A 19,209-nucleotide genomic window follows, 5' to 3' on the forward strand; every position below is an offset into this window, starting at 1 on the left:
CTGGGAGGGGGACTATGGATTATTCTTTTCTCTGTAGGTATCTTTACATGTACCTGCAAAATAGTTGAGCCATAAAACCGTTGAATCCTTAAGTTTTGCTGCTAAAGCGAATCCATAAAAAGAGATTTATTGTCATATTTCCTCTTTGCGTTGCACTGTTACACTCCACCATAAAATATTCTAGCCGGTTTATAGCAAAGCAAATATAGCAGCTTAGTTCATAAACGCCAAATTCTTCTCTGTTACACTCGGGCTTTCAGACATGATCGAATTAGCTCCGACCTGTGCTGATGCCGCCGTACCGAGGCTTATCGAGCCCTGCGTGTTCAGAGGGGTCCGAGGGCAGGCACCGAGGCGGACCCGCACCGCCCGCAAGCCTGCGGGAACCCGCCCAGGCACTCCCAAATTTTATTCTTCCTGAGGAACATTTAAAGCGGCTCTGTACAGCAGCCAAACTAGAATAATCATCTGTGGAAAATACAACAAATCCTAAGAGGGGTTTAAGGCAGAGAGAGGGAGCGGGTGCGGCAAACGGACCCGACTGCTCGGGCTGCCCTGCGGGGACAGGCGGGCCGCCCGCCGGCTCCCTGACCCCGACATGAGCGGGCAAGGCGGCTCTGGGGAAAATCCCTCCCGCTGGAAAGATAGTGCCTTCGGAGCAGAAGCTGCAAAACACGCCAAAAAAAAAAAAAAAAAAAAAAAAAAAAAAAAAAAAAAAAAACCAAAATTTTTTTTTTTTTTTTTTTTTTTTGGTCATCATTTAGCCGGGGAGATTGCGGATGATTTTTTTGTTTTGGCGGACACCGCTGGCTCGGTGGCTCCCGCGGGCGGTGCCGCTCGGTTCCCAGCGCAAGGAAAGGGAAAGGGAAAGGGAAAGGTGTGTGCGGGGCCGTACGGCCGAGCAGGGCAGGCAGGGGCGGGCGGGCGGTCTGGCGAGGGGAACTCGCCCCAGCGCGCAGGTAGCCACAAGCCAGGCTCTAATTACTAAGCAAACAAGGTGAAATATCGAATCGGCCTCGCCCGTGACAAGATCTGCTCTTTTTGCCGCCAATTTGTTTGTGGAGCTCTATTTAAAGGCGCTTGATTGAGGAAACGTTGAAAATAGCAGTTAGGGTTTCCCTAATGAGACCTCTAGAGGAAAGCAGCGGCATTCAGGGGGCTGCAGCAGGAGGAGGGGAAGCGCTTAACCCTTTCCAGCCGCCCCCAGCCCGGCGGTGCCATGGGCAGGGGCCGGCCCGCCGCCTGCCCCCGGCCTCTGGGAGGGGTGCCGGGCCGTGCCGGGCCGGGCTGAGCATCCCCGGCGGCTCCCGAGGGGCGGCCCGGGTCCCCGAGAGGGGAACAGTGTCGGGGCCTGACCCCCCGCGCCCTTTGATGCAGTGGGCCGGATCGCCGATCTGCGGGCTGGTGCTTCAACACAGTAGCCCAGAGGCGGGCGGGGCAAAAAAAAAATTCCAAACGGCCCTTAGAAATGCCGAAAAGACAGGGAACTTACTGAATTAATAACGAGATGTGTCACAGCAACACGCCCTGCGCGGGGGCCTGTGGCACTCCTTCCCCTCCATCCGTCGCTCCCATTTCTGCTGCTGTGCGAGCCTGCCCCGACGCTCGTTCTCGCAACCTCGCACACGCTTCGGGCTCAATTAGCGCCTGTCTGAGCCCCGCGTTACACACGAACGAGACCTCCGCTAAAAACGTCCATGATATTTTGAAAGGCGCTAATGCCTGTGAGGGAATGTGGATCGCAGCCCTCTTCCGCAGGCTGCTTTCTCAATGTGCTAACACTTGAACCACATTGATATCTCCCCGTTCTCGATTTTATAAGTCAGCTTTAGCTCCGAACAACGGGGCTTGGCTTTGCAATGAGTTGCCTGCAGCCTGTAGGGCCCTGGGATCTTACCTAGAGCATCTGAACGCCCCTTTTCCCTGGGTGTCAGCCTCTGCTCACACGTGAACCTCTGCCTGTTGATTGTATTTATGTGTGTGCATGTGTGTATATATATATATGTGTGTGTGTGTGTGTGTGTGTGTGTGTGTGTGTGTGTATACACACACCTGGACGGAGATCAAAATAAACTTTTAGGGAATACCTAATAAAAAGTGAGCACTGTCTCTCCCTAGAGGAAGGAAAAGGTGAGCTGCAGAAAAACAAAGTGTTGACTTAGTAAAATAAGTTCTGCAGGGTGATATAAAGTATTTATTTTTGTTGTCGCATTTACACCCACTCCTTTTGGCCGCAGCTCTGTTCCCCTCCAGGTCTGGGGAGGTACATGGCATTCACCTCTCCCTTTTCCAGCTTCTTAACTTTCCTGAAAAGAAGAATAAAGAATTATATTTTTTTTTCCTTCTAAAGCGCAGCAAATAAATATTTGGTGTATCCACAAATAGGTTGTACCATCGCATCATCTGAACGAACAAATTACGGTATGCGGCCGTGCATTTCTAGTAAAATCTCCTATATTCTGTTTACATGATACCATTTCTGTTTGTAATTATTTTATTTTAATTTTATGTCACTTTTAACACAAGCCAGACCGGTTTTCCCTCCGTGTTTTGTACACAATGCTCTCTTTCTCGATAAGATGTTCTGTCCTATCTTTTCGCTTTTTTCTTTCAAAAAATGTTTATAGTTCCCCAAGAGCAATTCTCCAATATTTCATTCTTGCATTTTAAGGACTTGTCCCTGTCTTGCTTTATTTGTTTGTGTGAAATTTAGTTTGAAAGGAGATCAGAGAGAGCAGGAGGGGTTTGTAATAAGAGAATGACCAAGTGACCTAAAGGCTGATTATATGTCATTAACTGGAGACTTGGTGTATCCAAATTACCAAAAAGACCTCACTCAGCCAGATCAATTACGCCGAGATACGCATATAGGAACTGCCGCACGGGCTGATGCTGGCTCCCAACAAGTGTGCAGCCGGCATTTGTGGGACTCAGCTGCTGAATTTTCGGACGAGCCCGTGTGCCGCAGCCGAACCCGGGCAGGCGGGAGCGGGCGCAGCGCTGCGGGCACGCGGAGCGAGGGACAGCGGCAGGACCACAGCGACATTTTGGGGGTGTAGTTAGGGCCAAATTGCGGCTAATTTTCACTGCTCCAGAGGGATTTTTCTCCTAAACCAAGCGAGGTTACCTTTGATCTATGAAGGCTCCCTAAACCCCAGCCTCGTTAAATGGAGACTTTCCATGAAGAATGACAATAGAAGTGTTGATTTTTGTTAACCTAAACACAAAACGATGCCAGCCTAGCCTTCTCCTTCCTCCACCGTCTGAACTTCAGATGCTGGACGACAAAATATTCGTTAATGAAGGCAATTACATTCGCGAGCTATTTCGTCAGAGTCGAGCTCAAGAGCAAATTAAGATGTTATTTCCCGGGAATACAAACAAATATTAAGTGGGAAAATAGCGTGTTTGTCTGTTTGCGTGTTCGTGTTTATACACACGCGTGCATGTGTAGGAGATGCACTTAACAATTCCAATAAATAGAGACACACTGTGTTCACTGCAGACTTTTGTAAGGTCTTTATTACTATTCTTCTGACAAAGAAGGGCTCTTGGTTGGAACTCGTTATGTTTTCCTTTTCTTTCCCTGATTCCTGTCCAGGGTCTAAATGCAACTCTGGATGCTCAGTCACAAATATAAGCAATCCTCGAATAATTGCTTGCACATGCAGTGGTAAAACGCGTAGGGTCCTGCGCTTACTGCCAATCATTGCAACTTACGAAATGATCAGTGTCTTGGTGTCTTGTTTTTTCTCATCCCTGGTCTTCTTTTTTTCTTTTTTTCTTTTTTATTTTTCCCTCTTTTTTTCTTTTTTTTTTTTTTTTTTTTTTTTTATTTTAATACACAACGGCTGAGAGATTATCATGCCTGAAATATGTGGGCGTTCTTTACCGATAATAGTAACGTAAACCAGGGTTCCTTCACCTCCAAGGGCAGCGATTAATTCGGGCCTGCTGGGCCCGATCCCGCCCTCTGCCCAGGGCGTTGAAATACAGGTTGTGTGAGCACAAGAGAGGGTGCAAGCCAGGCCCATTAGGCGCAAGTCCTTTTCATTAACCCGCACTGACAGGTTGACCTCCAAATCATATTTCTCCGTGCCTCTTTTCAAAAATGCCTTTTCTTGTATGTTTATGCTCTTTCACGAGCTCCTAAGCGACGCCCCAGATATAGGATGCATGGCATCCCTGGGACACGGGATGGTCCAGCATCCCTGAATCCACCCGAGAATGATACCCCCTTTTCTGATACGCTTGGTCCCGGGTCAATGACATCATGCACTCTATAAATTCAAACCCGTCTCGGCTTTTCAAGCCGAGCACCGGGCGGCTGAGCGATGCGGTGGGCAGCCGGGGGAAAGGGAGAATCGGCACCCGGGCACTCAGGGAGCTGCGGGAGGGAGAGACGCCGAGGGAGCAGCACGGCCAGGGCAGCGCATCAAAAGCACAGGACGGGGTGTCCTTGGGGTGCTTCCGTGTGTCTGATTATTTCTCGGCTTTAATGAAAATTGTGGAGGGACATCCCGGTGCTGCTGCACGGAGCAGGGATGGGTATGTCTGGCGTAGGTACCGGGCACCTCAGCGGTGCCTGCGGCTCCCGCCGCTGCCCTGTCCGCATCATTGTCCCACGGGTTTCGGGCGCTCCTCAAAAGGAAGGTGCGCTCCAGCAGCAATGAGCGGGCTCGCTGCCCAGGCACCGGCGAGGCGCCTCTCTGCCCCTGGCCTGCTGCTCACAGGCCTGGCCCGGCGCAGTGTTCCCAGGTCAGCCAGCCCGGGAGTCCCCAGCAGATGTGGCTTTCCGACCACCCAGCGTCGGCATCTCTTCCCCGTTTCCATACGGTTTTCCCCGACCGATTCGGAGAAATTAGCTTAATTCGCAATTTAGCTTAATTCACACAAGCCCGGCGGGGAGGAGGGGGGAGCGCGGCTCTGTTGTTCTGTTATCCCAGCTCCCACCCCGCTCCCGGCCCGGAGCAGAGGAGTGACCTGGCGATAAGCGGCGCGGCGGCGGCGGCGGAGCGCCGGGCCAGGGCAGGGCAGGGCAGGCCAGGGGCGGCCCCGGCGGCGGGAGCGGAGCGATCCCCGGCCCCGCCGGCCCCGCCAGGGCTCCGGCCCCGCTCCCCGGCACACACCGGGGCCGAGGGCAGCCCCTTCCTCCCGCCGGCCCCGCCGAGGGCGGCAGGGCTCGGGGGGCGAGAACGCAGGGCACAGCTAACGATACAGCCCCCACGCGCACCGATTCCCGAAAAAATAAAAGAAAATAAATTCTAAGCAGCGGGTAGAGGAAGAGAAAACCAGCCTCGGCACAGTCTCCACCGAAATTTCTTTATTATAGCGGGCTAGGAGAGTCCTGTTTGGCAGCAGAATCCAAATAAATCGCCGCCTAACATGCAACTATTTTGGCAGGGAAATAAACTGACATAAGACTAAGGTTTCTTTTTCTTTTCTGTTTTTTTTTTTTTCCCTTGGGTTTTTTTTTTTTTCTTTTTTTTTTTTTTTTAAACCATATGATTTGTGCACGAAAAAAAATCTAATCAAATCAATAAGTGTAAGATTGGTATAAATGATGGTGCTTTTAGCGGACTTTGAGCATAGTATCGGGAAGGGTACTTTGAGCTGCAGCGTTTTTCAACGTTTTTCCCATCATGGCTTGTAGCCTTTTCCCAACAGAAAAGGCTATAACACATGATGGGAAATCCTGAGCATTTAAAAACTGAGGGAGGACAAGAGAGTTGCATTTGCTCTGAAACTCGCTTAATAAAACTCATAAATAACTGCTGGGATAAGAGGGAAATATATATATAAGATCCTTCTGGGTGCTTTATCTAGACATCCTCTTTCTCCAAAGTTAATTAAGCAATCACGACTCTAGCTTTGGAGACTGGTGTTCTGATCGATATCTCCTGTATATTTTATTACTTTTTCTCTGTCTCATGTTTTCCGTTTCCTTCATCATTGGAGATGCTATCAGAGCGACCGTAGTGTCTTGTCACAGAGCCTGTCACAGTTGCAGTCTAACCTGCAGTGTGTCGCAAAGCTCGTACACAAGCAGGGAGAGTATAAAGAAACACACGCCCGTTTACAAGCCAGTATAACTTTCCGGCCTCGACAAGGTCCAGTTCTTCTTCCCATCAGGAATATATCGCAGCAAAACAAAGCTGGAGAAACAGGGTGGGTTTCCAGGCTGCGCCCTGGAGACATATCATCCCAAACGGCGGGGACACGCTGCCTGGCCGCTCCAGGGCTCTGCCTGCACGGTCTGCCCACGGCCTTCCTTACATTTAAAAATCCACACTGCAGACACGTCCTTTCCTCGGGACAACACAATAAATACACGTGTGCTTGTGCATATATAGATACAGATATCCATCAGCTGGCTACAAGCATGTGTGTGTACGTATAAGATATATGTGTATATACATCAATTCTACATCTGGACTAGTTTTTCACTTTCGTACTCAGTTTACACCCAGACGCTCACACATATGCGTATATGCTTATAAAAACCTACGCCTGCATGTCTGTGCTCCGTGCGCGTCTCCCCTTTGGGTCCGGCTCCGCGCTCCCCGTTCTTGCCGAACCGCGGGGCCAGCACTGTCCCTCGCCTTTAGCATTCCCCCGAGGAAGCAGCCCCGGCTAGGACAGCAGGCTGCTCCTTGGCTGCCGGCCTCACCCGCGGGGACCGTCCGCTGCCTGCAGGGCATTCCCGGCCGGGAGCCGGCAGACGCACCCGCAAAGCCCCCGGTCCCAACAAGCGGCCCTGTACCAAGCAGCCCTCTCACACCGGGACCGCCCGAGCTCAGCCTGCCTCCTCTCCCCGGGCATCGAGCTGATTTTCGCTCTCTTCCCAACACCCAGCTCTTCCCCCGAGGCACCCCCGCAGCCTCTGCAGAGGGGCCGGACAGCGCCTTAAGCTGCTGCAGAAATTGGACCACAGTTCTTGCTGCCTTCTTTCGCAGACTCCTCCATCTCTATCTTTCTCCTTCTTTAATTTATGACCTCTCAGCTCCTGTTGACACAGTTTTCCACACGGCCTATGTTGCAGAACTGCGTTACAATATACGCCGAATCAGCCCAGGCGTCAGCCAGCACAAATAAGAGTGGGTATTTGGTATTTCGCAGCTATTTAGTAATGCTCTGCTCCATCTGAGGATGGCAACAAATGCACCTCGCCTCCGAGTTATCCATGAGCTACAGCTTGAGATTAATTTTTCTTTTGTAATATCTTCAAGCTTACTAAAGCAAAGCACCTAAATAGCTACAGGAGATTTCCTCCTTGGCCTGGATGCTAAGCAAACATTTAACTATTCCCTTTCGATAACATCTGCTTTCCACAGATGCTGGTCTTTTTATCGCAGAAGCAGGAATGCTGAGAAATATTTATATATTTGTTAGTAAAAGCTAGAAAATTAGCTCGGAACATGCTGGAAAAAATATTCGGTTACTTACCGATCATACCAGCTCAAAAAGCATGAGACCGACTTCAGGCGATTTTTGAGCCACTCGCGTGAAGGCTGGTGGAGGTGCACAGGACAGGCAGTAAACTGGAAAAGAATCAGTTAGAGTCGGGCTTATTGTTATTGTCTCAAAACAATTCTTACAGGGCCACCCCCGTCCAAGCCCCGAGCGCTCCCTGCCCCGGCCAGCCGGGTCGCCAGGCGGGTGACAGGCGAGGCAGAGCCGCTCCGCCGCCCTCCTCACGGAAACAGTGATCTCGTGGTGTGCATTAACAGCGATACGGCCAGGAGCCGGAGGGCTGCTGGGCATGCCTGCAGCAGCCGGGCACCGATGAAGTGCCCTCCGAGCCGGTTTAATTTGTTCCTCCCGGACCGGCACAAAACGCTTTGCCGAAGCAACCTCAGAGCCCATTCACATAGACTTTTGCCAATAAACTTCTGGGATCCATACTGTACCTGGTTTGAGATTATCCGATATTTAAGTTTAAACGAGTTTGTAGGGGGGTTTTGTTGTTCGGGGATTTTAAATTTTTTTTAATGCAGATTTTACTGTAAGGCATCTGCTAAACACTTGCATTAACCTCTGCCTCCATGATAATTTTTCCCCCCTTGTTTTAATTACATTAGGGATGCGGAGGGGCAGCCAATCCTAAAAGAGGAGCTCGGCAATTAGCAGAGCGAACATCAAAAAGTTTTATTGCGGAGGGCGGCGGGCTCCGCCCCCGCCCCGGCCATTGGCGGCCGCCGCTTCTGACGACATATATTAACCCGAGCGGCCCTAAACATGTAGCTGTACATGGAGATCGGGCCGGGGAGCCCTGCCAGTGCCCCGCGCCGCGCCGAGCCCCGCCGCCGCGCCCGGCCGAGCGGCGCGGATGCCCCAGAGGAGCGCGGGGGCGCCGAGCAGCGCGGCGCGGCGGGCAGGGATGCGAGCGCCCGCCCAGCACTGACGGCCCCGCCGCCGCGCAGGGCAGAGCCAGCGCCGCCCGCCCCGAGCCGGGGGCGCATGGAGGGGGGCCGCGTGTAAGTACCACCCGGCCGGGCCGCGGCGGACTTGGCGAGAGCGGAGGGAAGCAAGAGGCGAGGAAGATCCCAAGCTGGGAAGCCAAGCCGTTTTTGTTTTGGTCGACATCTCTCCGTAGTTTTGCTCTTTTTTTTTTTCCTTTTTTTTTTTTTTTTTTTTTTCTGTGCGCGCTTCCTCGAAGACCCGGCCCCGGGCGAGGAGGAGGAGGAGGTGGAGGCACAACGCATGAGCGGCGGCGGCGGCGCCCGGGGAGGGGGGATCGCTCGGGCACCCGCGGGGACTCTGCAGCAGCGCCCTATGGAAAGGCAGCGGGCAGCGGGGCAGTGCTGAGGGGTGAGCGGCGGGCAGCATCTCCCGCCGCTGCGACGGGGTGGGGGGCGGGCGGGGAGGGGAAGCCTTTGTTTTGGGGCCCGGGGGGGCGGGGTGGGGTGCTCTAGGGAGCGGGGATGAGTCTAGTGGGCGGCTTCCCCCACCACCCGGTGGTGCACCATGAGGGCTACCCTTTCGCTGCCGCCGCCGCCGCCGCCGCCGCCGCCGCCACCCGCTGTGGCCACGAGGAGAACCCCTACTTCCACGGCTGGCTCATCAGCAGCCACCCGGAGATGTCCCCCCCCGACTACAGCATGGCTCTGTCCTACAGCCCCGAGTACGCCAACGGGGCGCCGGGCATGGACCACTCCCATTACGGGGGGGTGCCGCCCGGGAACGGCCCGCCCGGGCTCGGGGGGCCCCGGCCGGTGAAACGCAGGGGCACGGCGAACCGCAAGGAGCGGCGCAGGACTCAGAGCATCAACAGCGCCTTCGCGGAGCTGAGGGAGTGCATCCCCAACGTGCCCGCAGACACCAAGCTCTCCAAGATCAAAACCCTCCGTCTGGCCACCAGCTACATCGCCTACCTCATGGACCTGCTGGCGAAGGACGACCAGAACGGGGAGGCGGAGGCTTTCAAGGCAGAGATCAAGAAGACAGACGTGAAGGAAGAGAAGAGGAAGAAAGAGCTGGTCAGTGCCTCGGAGCGGTTCGGGGCGGGACGGGGCGGGGGAGCCGCGCAGGGGAGGCTGCTCGGTCGCCCTTCGGCGCCCCATGCGAGCGCACCCGGCTCCTCTCTGGGCAGAGCCGCCGGGGAATGTCCATGGGGGACACCTCGGTCCCCCGGCCCCTGGCCGTAGCTGCGAGCCTAAAGCGGGACCGTGCACAGCCGGGAGCGGCCGTCGGCTGAGAGCAGCCGCGGGGAAAAGGCGGCCGCAGTAGGGGCCCCCGGGGAGGCTGTTCCCGGGCTGCTGCTTGTCCCGTATCCCAAACTCTGATCTCGCAGGAGGCAAGCCTCTGCTCTCTTAAATGGAAATGTGTCGGCATGATTACCTGCTAAGCCCAGCCCGGCTTTAAGCCTTCGGCAAGTCCGAGGTTCGCAGCGAGAGGCTTTCCTGCCTCTGCACTCCGCGCTTCAGCCTTTTCGATTTTTAACGGGAGGGTCGGTTTAGGCCGGGCAGCGCAAGCCCAGTTCCGTGCAGGCCCCGCGGCGCGCTCGCATGCGTTACCGGCTTTGCCCCGGTGCATACCGGTGCCCAGCTTCTCCCCGCACTCAGGGAGAGCCTGGTTTAGGGGAGGCCTTATCGCAATCCCCGTGGACGGCTGGCGCTTCTCAGCCCCCAGCCCCGCGCTCCGGCCCGGCAGAGCAGCGGGGTGGCGCGGAGCGGGAATTGCCCCGCCACGGGCCCGGCGGCGGCTTCTCCCGCGGCGAGGGGCCGTGGATGGAGGTCCCCGTGATGCCTCTCGAAGCCCGAAGGCCTCGATGGGCTCGGGTCTCCTCGTAGCTTTCGATGTCGAAGCAGAGCAGATGCGACCTAGAAAGGGGAGGAATATATCTAACTTTTTTTTCTCTCCTCTCCCTCTTCTGTTTCTCTCTCTCTCTCTCTCCCCTCGCATCCTGTCTCCCCAGAACGAAATCTTGAAAAGCACAGTTAGCAGCAACGATAAGAAAACCAAAGGGAGGACTGGCTGGCCGCAGCATGTCTGGGCTTTGGAGCTCAAGCAGTGAGCACGGCAGGACTGGAGGAGCCGTCCTCTTAGTCTCGGTAGTGAGCTCTCCTCTGAGGACTCTTTGTATTTGGAATAATCCAGTTTATTTATGTGCAATTTCTCCCCCAACCCCCCAAAATGTGGATATTTGAAGGAGAGGGAAAAAGCATTCCATATATGAAGAGGAAACTCCAGCTTGGTAAGGGGTAACGTCTCTAAATGTTTCATGAATGTTATTTGCTCTGTATAAAACACGTGGGGAAAACAGAACCGTAGAAAAGGAAAAAAAAAAAATCCCTCCCTGGCATTAGTGTGTATGTGAAGTGTATCTTTAATACTTGGCCTTTTGGATATAAATATTCATGGGATTATAAAGCTATATTTCAACAAAAGCAGTTGCACCAATGTTTCGATTGACTCGGTATTTAGTGTTGTAATTTTGTTGTGGTCGTTCAGTATTTGAAGATGTTTTCAACAGTTATTGGTTATGTGCACTTCCGTCCGTAAGGGAAAAAGTGGAATCTAATTAATATTGAAGGTGTAAACGTTGTAAGTACTCAATAAACCACTGTGTGTGTTTTTTACAAAACAAAAGCAAAAAAAAAGAAAAAGGAAAAAAAAAAAAAGAAAATCCAAATCTTTTTATGTTTTATACCTCAAAATGTTTTGAATAACAGCGTTGTTTATGGCTTTTTTTTTTCATAATATTTAAAATATTCGGAAGTAAACTAAATTATAAAGATGGCTCCTAATTTTATTTTTAAGCAAGTGACTGAATGAAAGGAGGGCTAGAGGGAGGGACGTCTCAGCCCCCCGTGAGTGTTGAACAGAACCCGGCAGTTCATCCGAATAGGAATTCCTTGTGGTGGTGTTCTCCATGCAGGGGACCCACTGGGAGCGGGAAGCGGACCCGGGCGCAAGCGGCGGCGGCTCGGGGGCGGCGGAGCCGCGCGGTTTCCGTGCGCGGAGCGCGGGCGGCCGCGGTGCCCGCACAGGGGCCGGGGCAGGCCGGGGAGGCTGGCGGGCTGAGCGCGGAGTGCTTGTGTAGCAGGGAATTTTACGTTAAGGAGGAAAGAGCGAACAAGGCAAGGGATTTGCGGGGGTCTGGGGGGGAGGTGGGGAGGGTGTGCTGTAGGGAATAGGTAAGATTTACAATGAGCTACGATGTACTTAATATTAACTTTGTGGTTCCTAAAACTCTCCTGGGTTGCACGTTTCCAGTACGCCACAGCGAGTATAATTATTTCTAACCTTTTTTTATCCAGCTGCAAACTGCAGCAGCTCATGCTGTCTCTTTTTAGTACGTTCATTGCTTCGCCAACAGGATCTTTCTTCCCTTAAATATTTCTCCCTGTCTATCGACTCCTTTACAAGGATCCCGGTGCCAGTCTGATGGCTTTTCTGCTCCTCAGTACCAGGGCGAGCAGCAGAGTTCAATGCTGGGAAATGCATGGCATCCTTCTGTATCGTAGGCATGCAAGGAGAAAATGAATGGTTTTCACTAAAGGAAGCTGGTCTAGGTGTTTTTTGTCCATTCCTGATTAAGGGGAATGTTTTCCACCTTTTCCGTAATAACATTAGGGCTCGTATTTTAACGTTTTACGTAAATCACCTCTGCTTAAACCAAGCTGGGTCTCTCTCCAGGTCCAGGGCTGCATACCTGCTGGCCTTCCCGTGCCACCGCGCCTAAGGAAGTGGTTCCAATCAGACCCAGCAGTAAGCGTAGGTAGATGTGCAATTGCCCATAAAAAGATAAGGGAGCCCCTGCGCCGCTTCGCCGCCCCTGCTGACAGTGGGGAGGTTGCGGGGTTACAACAACCAGACAAAAGTGATGTGCCCTCCCTCCCGTCGGGTCAGGCAGCCCGGCTCTGCTATCCGGCCTGGGTCTGTGTTTACAGACACTTGCCTCTGTTTATAACACTTGGGGAGAAGAATCTGCCCCCTTGTTTGCTTTTCCTTGCCTATTAGTTGCCCAGCTGATGATCTGGAGCTCCTCGCAACTCTGCGTTCCCTGCTCAAACAGGTTTTTTGTTTGGTTTGGTTTTGGGTTTTTTTGTGGCGGCACAGGAAAAAATAAAAGGGGTGAGGGGTGGCTGCGAATGCTGCGGTGGGGCACCCCATGGGCAGCCTCTCTGCAAATGCTGTGTCTTCCTTCCCTCGACAGAGTCAGCGGGTTGCAACTCCCCCGGGGGGTGCGCGGTAGGGCTGGCGGACGGCTCCGGTATCCAATCTCCGAACTGGAGAGAAATCGCCTGTCCAATATTTCCACATTAATAATTTTATGGTTTTGTAACGTCAGTTTATCAGAACAGGGAGCCCCTCTGAATCCGCTAAGGAGGATTGCTCTTAATTGCTCACTAACGAGGATGTTGCTATTTTCCCAGGAGCAGCCATTCCCGCAGCTAAATCACAGGAGCCCTAGACAGACCGGAGCCGACAAAAATGTAGGTTTTGACGTTAAAAGCTAAATGGGGAAGCAGACGGTAAATTGATGGTAGATGGGGATGTCAGTGCCCTGGCCTCAGCTCTGCGCCGGCGGAGCCGGGGCCTGATAACAGCGGAGAGCTGCGCTCCGCATCCTGCCCGCACCGGGGGCACCGGAATCCCGCCCGTCTCTCCGGTGATTCCTCGGGGCCAAAATATTTTTGGGAGCTTTTACCGAGGTTAAAGGCACGTAAGAGGAGGGATAGCAGCCTTTCCCACCCTGCAACTTTTCTCTGTGGGTGCAGGGAGGAAGAGAGAAGGGAGGGCAGGGTGGAGAGCACCCGTGTCGCTGAAGCCCTGTCCCCTCAGATTGACTCACGGATCCGTGTTTTAGCCTTGTAGCCTCTTTTCACGGCGAAGGGAGCGAGGCCCTCTGCTATCTTTCAAGAGAGCACAGCATTTTAATTTTTTTCTCCCCTTGGAAAGGAAGAGAGACCCAGCTCCCCCGGGTGCCGTCCCTCTCCCTTCCCTCCCGGGAGCGGCCCCTCGCTTCCCGGGGTGCGGGCCCGGCTGCGGCCCCGGAGCGGCGCCGTCACCCCTCGCAGGGGGCAGGGACCCCCCCAGCGGCTGCGTGTCCCCTGGGGCCCCGAGGCAGACAGCAGCCTGGATTTTAGAGCTCGTCGGGATTTTGGGAAGCGGGGACGCAGCGAGGGGCCCGGCGCCGCGCCCCGCTGCTGGCAGCGAGCCTATCGGGCGCTGGCAGCACCGAGTTTTGGGGGACTCTGCAACACGCGGGACCTCGTTGCTATCGGATGTGTACGCCATGCCTGCACCCCGGCAAGCAAGAGAGAAAAAAATGTGGTGAGGCTTTTTTTTTCCTTCGTTTTGCTTAGTTTTGTGGTCTGGGGAATTTTTTTCCACACACACTCCCCTCTGCCCCGTGATTCCCAGGAGATCTTCTTTGCCTCAAAAGACTATTGCAATAATTATTTCTCGTTTGATATCGTTGTCAAAGAGGTGCAACGGGGCCTCTCGGCCGAGCCAGACACCCCCAGAGCGAGCGCTGGGCCATGGCGGGATATAAACAGGACTGGGGGATGCCATGGAGACAGCATGAACTTGAAAGGTGGGCAGGGAGGTGGGGAGACAAGGTTAATAGTGAAACTTCTAAGCAAAATATCCTCCTTTTGCGCTTGGAAAACTAACCTTAATCCTCCTTTTCCACACGTACTCTCCCAGCGACTCACAAATACCCCCAGAAGAAATCTCCAAGTAGCAATGGGAAGGAAGCGCGTTTTGCACGCCTACAGACATAATCGCCTCTGCTGTAACAAAGGCTTATCAATGTTTTATATATTTTTAATTTGGGATTTTTCTTTTTCCCGCGGTCCATGAAATACATGCCTTTGCAAACTAGCTCCCATCTTTTCTATTTCTAATTGGCCAATTACTGTTCAGCTGTTTCAACTTGTCACATACAATGGCGAGTAAAGCAGAGTTGTTATCTGAATTATATATTCACATAAATTTTAGCAAAGCCGAGTGATGCGCGGGGCCGGCGGATTTCTGAGGTTCCCTGCGCCTGCCTCCTTCCAAACCAGCGTGGTGTGTGTCTCCCTCTTCCTCAGTTTTCCCTCCCCCTACCCCGTTTTCCTCTAGAAATACCATTGCTTTGATGATGCGATTTTAGAGCATTGATTACAAATTTATTCTCAGACACTATATAAGTCTTTATATCTGCTATTAGAGACATCTGGGAATGATTAGAGCCGTCCCTCCCCCGGCTCTGCTCCCTCTATCTTGCAGCGAGGAGCGAGAGACATGTTGACGTCAGATCAGACGGCTCGGAGCCATCCTGCTCTCCGCTTGGGTGTAATCACGGCCGCGCTTTCCAAGCCCGGCCGGGCCGCGGCACCAGCCGGGATGCGGGATGCGGGATGCGGGATGCGGGATGCGGGATGCGGGATGCGGGATGCGGGATGCGGGTGCGGTGGGACGCGGCACTCCGGCCCCGAGGCTCCTCGGCGCATCCCGGTTCTGAGCCCCGAAGGCTCCGACTCCTCTGAGTTTGTTTGCTGCCGAGGTTGTTTGTTTATTTGTCTGTTTGGGAGCTCGAGAAAGCAAAAGCCGTGCATTCCTGCTCCCCATGCACCCCGCTTCCCCAGCCCCCGGGCCAGCGCTTGCTTTATCTCAGCCCGATTTCTCCCAGCGCATTCGCTCACGGCGCTGTCTTCCAAAATAAATATCGAGCCCGGCACATTTCCACCTTGTGTTTTGGCAGGGAGAAATTAGCCAAACAAAGCGCAGCGCTGGCGTGCGGGCAGCCGCAGGCGCGCCGACACCCCGTTATCCCAAGCGGTGCTCAGGTTTAGGAGGAGCCGGGAGAGCTGGAGGCTGCTGCGAAACGAGACTGTTCCTAGCCAAGGGCAGTGCTGCTGGCAGGGAGATGGCTTTGCACCTGCTATTAAATCCTAATGAATCGCCTCTAATTGGGAGCGGGGGCTGGCTGACGGTCACGCTGAACAGCCAGCCTTGGCTCAGCGGGACACAAAACCATGTTCGATGCGCTTATTTTGACAAAATTTTTATTTTACGATTTTTTTAATGTTTCGTATCACTCTATTTTTTCCCCCCGAGGAGATTAAAAAAAAAAAACAACTGAATAAATGCAACTTAAGCCTCCACTGGCTGTCCGCAGTCTTGGACGGCTGACACTTGTCCAGCTGTACATCACAATCAGTGCTACTAGCAGGAAGGACGGGCGAGGGGGTGGATGAGAAAGCAGTTGATCTCGTCTCCAGAGGAAAAAGATAATGCTAGACAATTTATCTGAAGGATTAAATTCTCGCGGTAAAATACGCTTGCCAAGAGGAGGGAGAAAAGAAAAACAAAGCCCCATGTGACCCTAAAAATAAATTTAAAAATACTTCCATTTCTTTGTTCCAGCAGAATAAAATAAAATAAACCCCCTAAGATACCGCAACGCTCCTCTGTGTCTATCTGTAAATCTCGAAAGGAAAAGGAACATTTCCTTTCTGAATCAGTGCGAACGGTATGCTGTGGGCTCGGCTTCCCACCACAGCCGCCGGCCCAGGGAGTCGGGCGGGAGTAAGTGAATTTTTAAAATGCTGTTGAAGTGAAGGGAAAAAAACCAAAACATACAAAAAATATAACAAAAAAAACCCCAAACAAACAAAAATAAAACCACAGCAAAATCCTCTTTCTCCCTCTGTGGGAGACCCCTGACTGGTGGCGGCTCTGCGGCGGGGCTGGGGCTGTGGTCCCGGCACCTCTCCCCGGGGAGTCAGATCCCTGTCCCGAGGCAGGAGCCGTCTCCGCGCCGGGAGAGGCCGTGCGGATCCTGCCCGGGCGAGGGGCGGCCGCCCCGGAGCGGCCCTCTGGGAACAGCAGCGGTGTGTGAGCGGAACAATGGGGATCAGCGGGCCCGCATCCCCGAGCCCTTCCGCTGCTAGCCGTGGAAGCAGCAACAAGCCCCTCCGTTGCCCAAAGGACTCGGTAGAAAAATGTACAATTCGATTTTAATGCGGAGCAGTAGGGCGGTTTCGCCGGTCCCGTCTGTTGAGGGAACATGTGGGGGTAATAGAGAGGCCGACTCTCCTATAGGGGTCTCTATTCGCATGCCGTATGTGGCTATGGGCTGCAACAGCTGCTTATAATGAACTCCTTTAAAAAGATAAATACATGTGCAAACCCAGAGAAGCTTTCTAAAACTGGCCTAAAAGACAATGAAATGTCCTGCCAGAAAATACAGGAGGCGGAAGAGATTTTAAAAAAATAAAATAAAAATTGGGTGCTCCCCGCACAAGCCTGCAGCCTTGGCAGCGCTGCCCGCAGCAGGACCCGGGCCCGGGGGGCTCGGGAGGCCATGGGGGACGGAGGGAGGAGGTGGTGTCGGCAGCTCTCTGGCAGCGGCGAGCCGGAGCGCACGGCCCGGCCTTGACTGCCCCGCTCCCGAATCTGGTTTTCATAGAGCCGCGCAGTAATTACCTAAAGCCGTAACTGTCTCCGAAATTATTCATTAAAGTCATTCCCGGGAATCTGGCGTCGCGAGAGCCTGCATTTATGGCCTTTGCGCCCTCCGAGCGTGACAGCGTCTCTCGCCTTGCGTCCTCGGCTCGGCGGCCGAGCGCTCAGCATGGCGAAGAGGAAGGGGGAGACAGGGTTGCTCTCTCTCGCCTTCCCTTCGGTGTATTTGTTTGCGGGGGCTCAGGCTGCTTTCCCGCTTTTGGCAAAGGAGCGCGATGCAACCCGGCAGATACCTTGGGAGCGAGGAGGGTATTTTGGGGAGTTGCAGGGTTGTGCGGAAGATCATGTCTGTGCCCTGTGGTGCTGTCAGCAGTGACAGATCCCAGATGCCGTCGCTACTGTATGGCAGATTGAGTTTCTCAGCAGAAAACTCTCTCCCTCCCTCCCAAACGTCTTCAAAAACCTTCTCCAGATACTGCGGGTCACTTCGGCTCAAACGGGGAGAGAAAGGGGGCAAAAAAGGCTTTTCCTCTCTCCTCCCTCTCTCTTCCTCCTGCCGGATCTCTCTGGGGTGCGCGGGGGGCCATGACCGGGTCCTTGTGCGCCCGGGGGGCTGAGGGGTCCCCTCTCAGCCCCGTCCTTCCGGGAGCCCGTCGCCGAGCCCGGGGACCGCCGTGCAGGTAAGCGGGGGCGGCGGGAGCGGGGCCGCCGGCCGAGGCCATCCCGGGGCCGGTCCCTCCTGCCCCGGTCGGATCCGGCTGCCTGAAAGGAGTTTCCCGAAGCTGAGGTGTGCCCATGTCCCAGCCGCGGGGATGGGGTGGGAATGGGGGGACAAGGCAGACCCCTGGCCGTGTCCCACCAGCAGCCGGGACCCGGCGGGACTCGGGCTGTGGGGATGGCTCTGGGGACTCTGAACGGGGCACCGGAGGAAGAGCCGGAGGAGCGGGGGAAGCTGCCCGGCGGGAGCTGGGAGCACCCCCGGCCGGCTTGCCAGGAGTCAGGAGGACGGGCCAGCTGCGAGTCCACAGGGGCCGGTAGCCGGTGTCCCGGTAAGCGGCGGAGGTCGGGACATCCCCCCCTCTTCCCTCCTTCCCGCTTTTATTCACCTCTTAAGTGCAAGAGGCTCGTGTTTTAACAGCTCTGTCTCTCCGAGACTTATAATGAATTGCAATATTCCCGTTCTCCCACTGCCGTAAAATATTGATGTCACCCGAGTGCCCAAATCAGAGGCAATCGGCTGGAGGGTCTGCTGGAGCTCTTCTCCCCTTCCGTGCAAATGGGTCAGTGCTTGAGGGCTCGTTGTGGACCGTGGTTGTGTGGCTCTCTCCTCCCTGCCTTAGAGAGGCGATGCCCGTGCAATGTACGGCACCAGGGAGAACTCCTGTCCGTGAGCGAGCCCCCAAAACCCTTCTCAGGATCGCGGGAAGGCGCACTGGTCCCGTTGGGCGATTTTGGTGTGGCAGCCCCGGGGTCGGAGTAACCCCTTGAGGAGCGCTCCGGACCCCATTCCCCCTAATTTCCCTCTGGATGCAAGCAACATCATTTCGTTTGTGCCTGCTGGAAACGGCTCCAACTAACCCCTCTCTCGGTCCTTCCTTCCCCAAATGAATTGAAAGGCTTTAATTCAACCGCTCGCACACACCCTCCCCCCCACCCCTTCCCTTTTGTCTTTTTTTTTTTTTTTTTTTTTTTTAAGGCAACTCTTGCCTTTAGCAGCAGTATAATTGTGACCCTGCCTGATCCACAGAGCCTCCTGTTGGGAGCAGTTAGCTGTGGCTGCATTAGGCCAAAGGACCTCCCAAGTGGCGGTGGCCTGGGTGTCATAGCAAGGGACTCTGCACATTGTCCATTCTTTCTCATCAAAGTCCCAGGCACCGTGGAGCCAACATTTTGGTGAAGAAGGAAAATAGTAAACAAGCCTTTCCTCTCCCTTCCCAACCCAGCAGCCCCGAGATCTTCCTGGGACATGGAAAAGGGAACAAACTTTTTCATAACTTCAGTTCTACGGTGTGATTTACATTTCCGGCTGCTCTGTCAGAGTGGCAGTAATTTACAGCCTGATAAAAAACACTTTTACAACACCAGAACATGTTCAAGTGGTGGGTTACTACGCAAAATTTACTTTTTAAAATAAGACACGGACAAGAAAAAAAAAAAAATCGGTTTCCTGCCTTTTGTCCACCATGGCTTTTTTGAAGAGTCAAATGGGTTGAAGTTGCAGTGTAGGCAAAAGAAAAAAAAAAAAAGTAGGAGCAGGCTGAAGAAAATAGGCATGAAGTAAATCTGGGGCTTTTGTTTATA

At 53.8% G+C, this 19,209-nt stretch overlaps 1 protein-coding gene and 1 long non-coding RNA gene across 2 annotated transcripts; one reads left to right on the plus strand and one right to left on the minus strand.

Moving 5' to 3' along the window:
* Positions 1 to 2,170: 2,170 nt before the first annotated feature.
* Positions 2,171 to 8,224, minus strand: LOC131557219 (uncharacterized). The gene is made up of 3 exons (XR_009274712.1): positions 7,911 to 8,224; positions 7,447 to 7,541; positions 2,171 to 2,306 (listed from the first exon to the last, which is right to left on the minus strand). It is a non-coding gene; the product is annotated as an uncharacterized LOC131557219 (long non-coding RNA).
* Positions 8,225 to 8,924: 700 nt separating this feature from the next.
* Positions 8,925 to 11,175, plus strand: HAND2 (heart and neural crest derivatives expressed 2). The gene is made up of 2 exons (XM_058804066.1): positions 8,925 to 9,479; positions 10,418 to 11,175. The coding sequence occupies exons 1-2, from the start codon at positions 8,925 to 8,927 to the stop codon at positions 10,514 to 10,516; spliced, it is 654 nt and encodes a 217-aa protein (XP_058660049.1). The 3' UTR covers positions 10,517 to 11,175.
* Positions 11,176 to 19,209: the final 8,034 nt, after the last annotated feature.

This window comes from Ammospiza caudacuta, chromosome 4 (genome assembly GCF_027887145.1).
Source record: "Ammospiza caudacuta isolate bAmmCau1 chromosome 4, bAmmCau1.pri, whole genome shotgun sequence".
NCBI lineage: Eukaryota > Metazoa > Chordata > Aves > Passeriformes > Passerellidae > Ammospiza > Ammospiza caudacuta.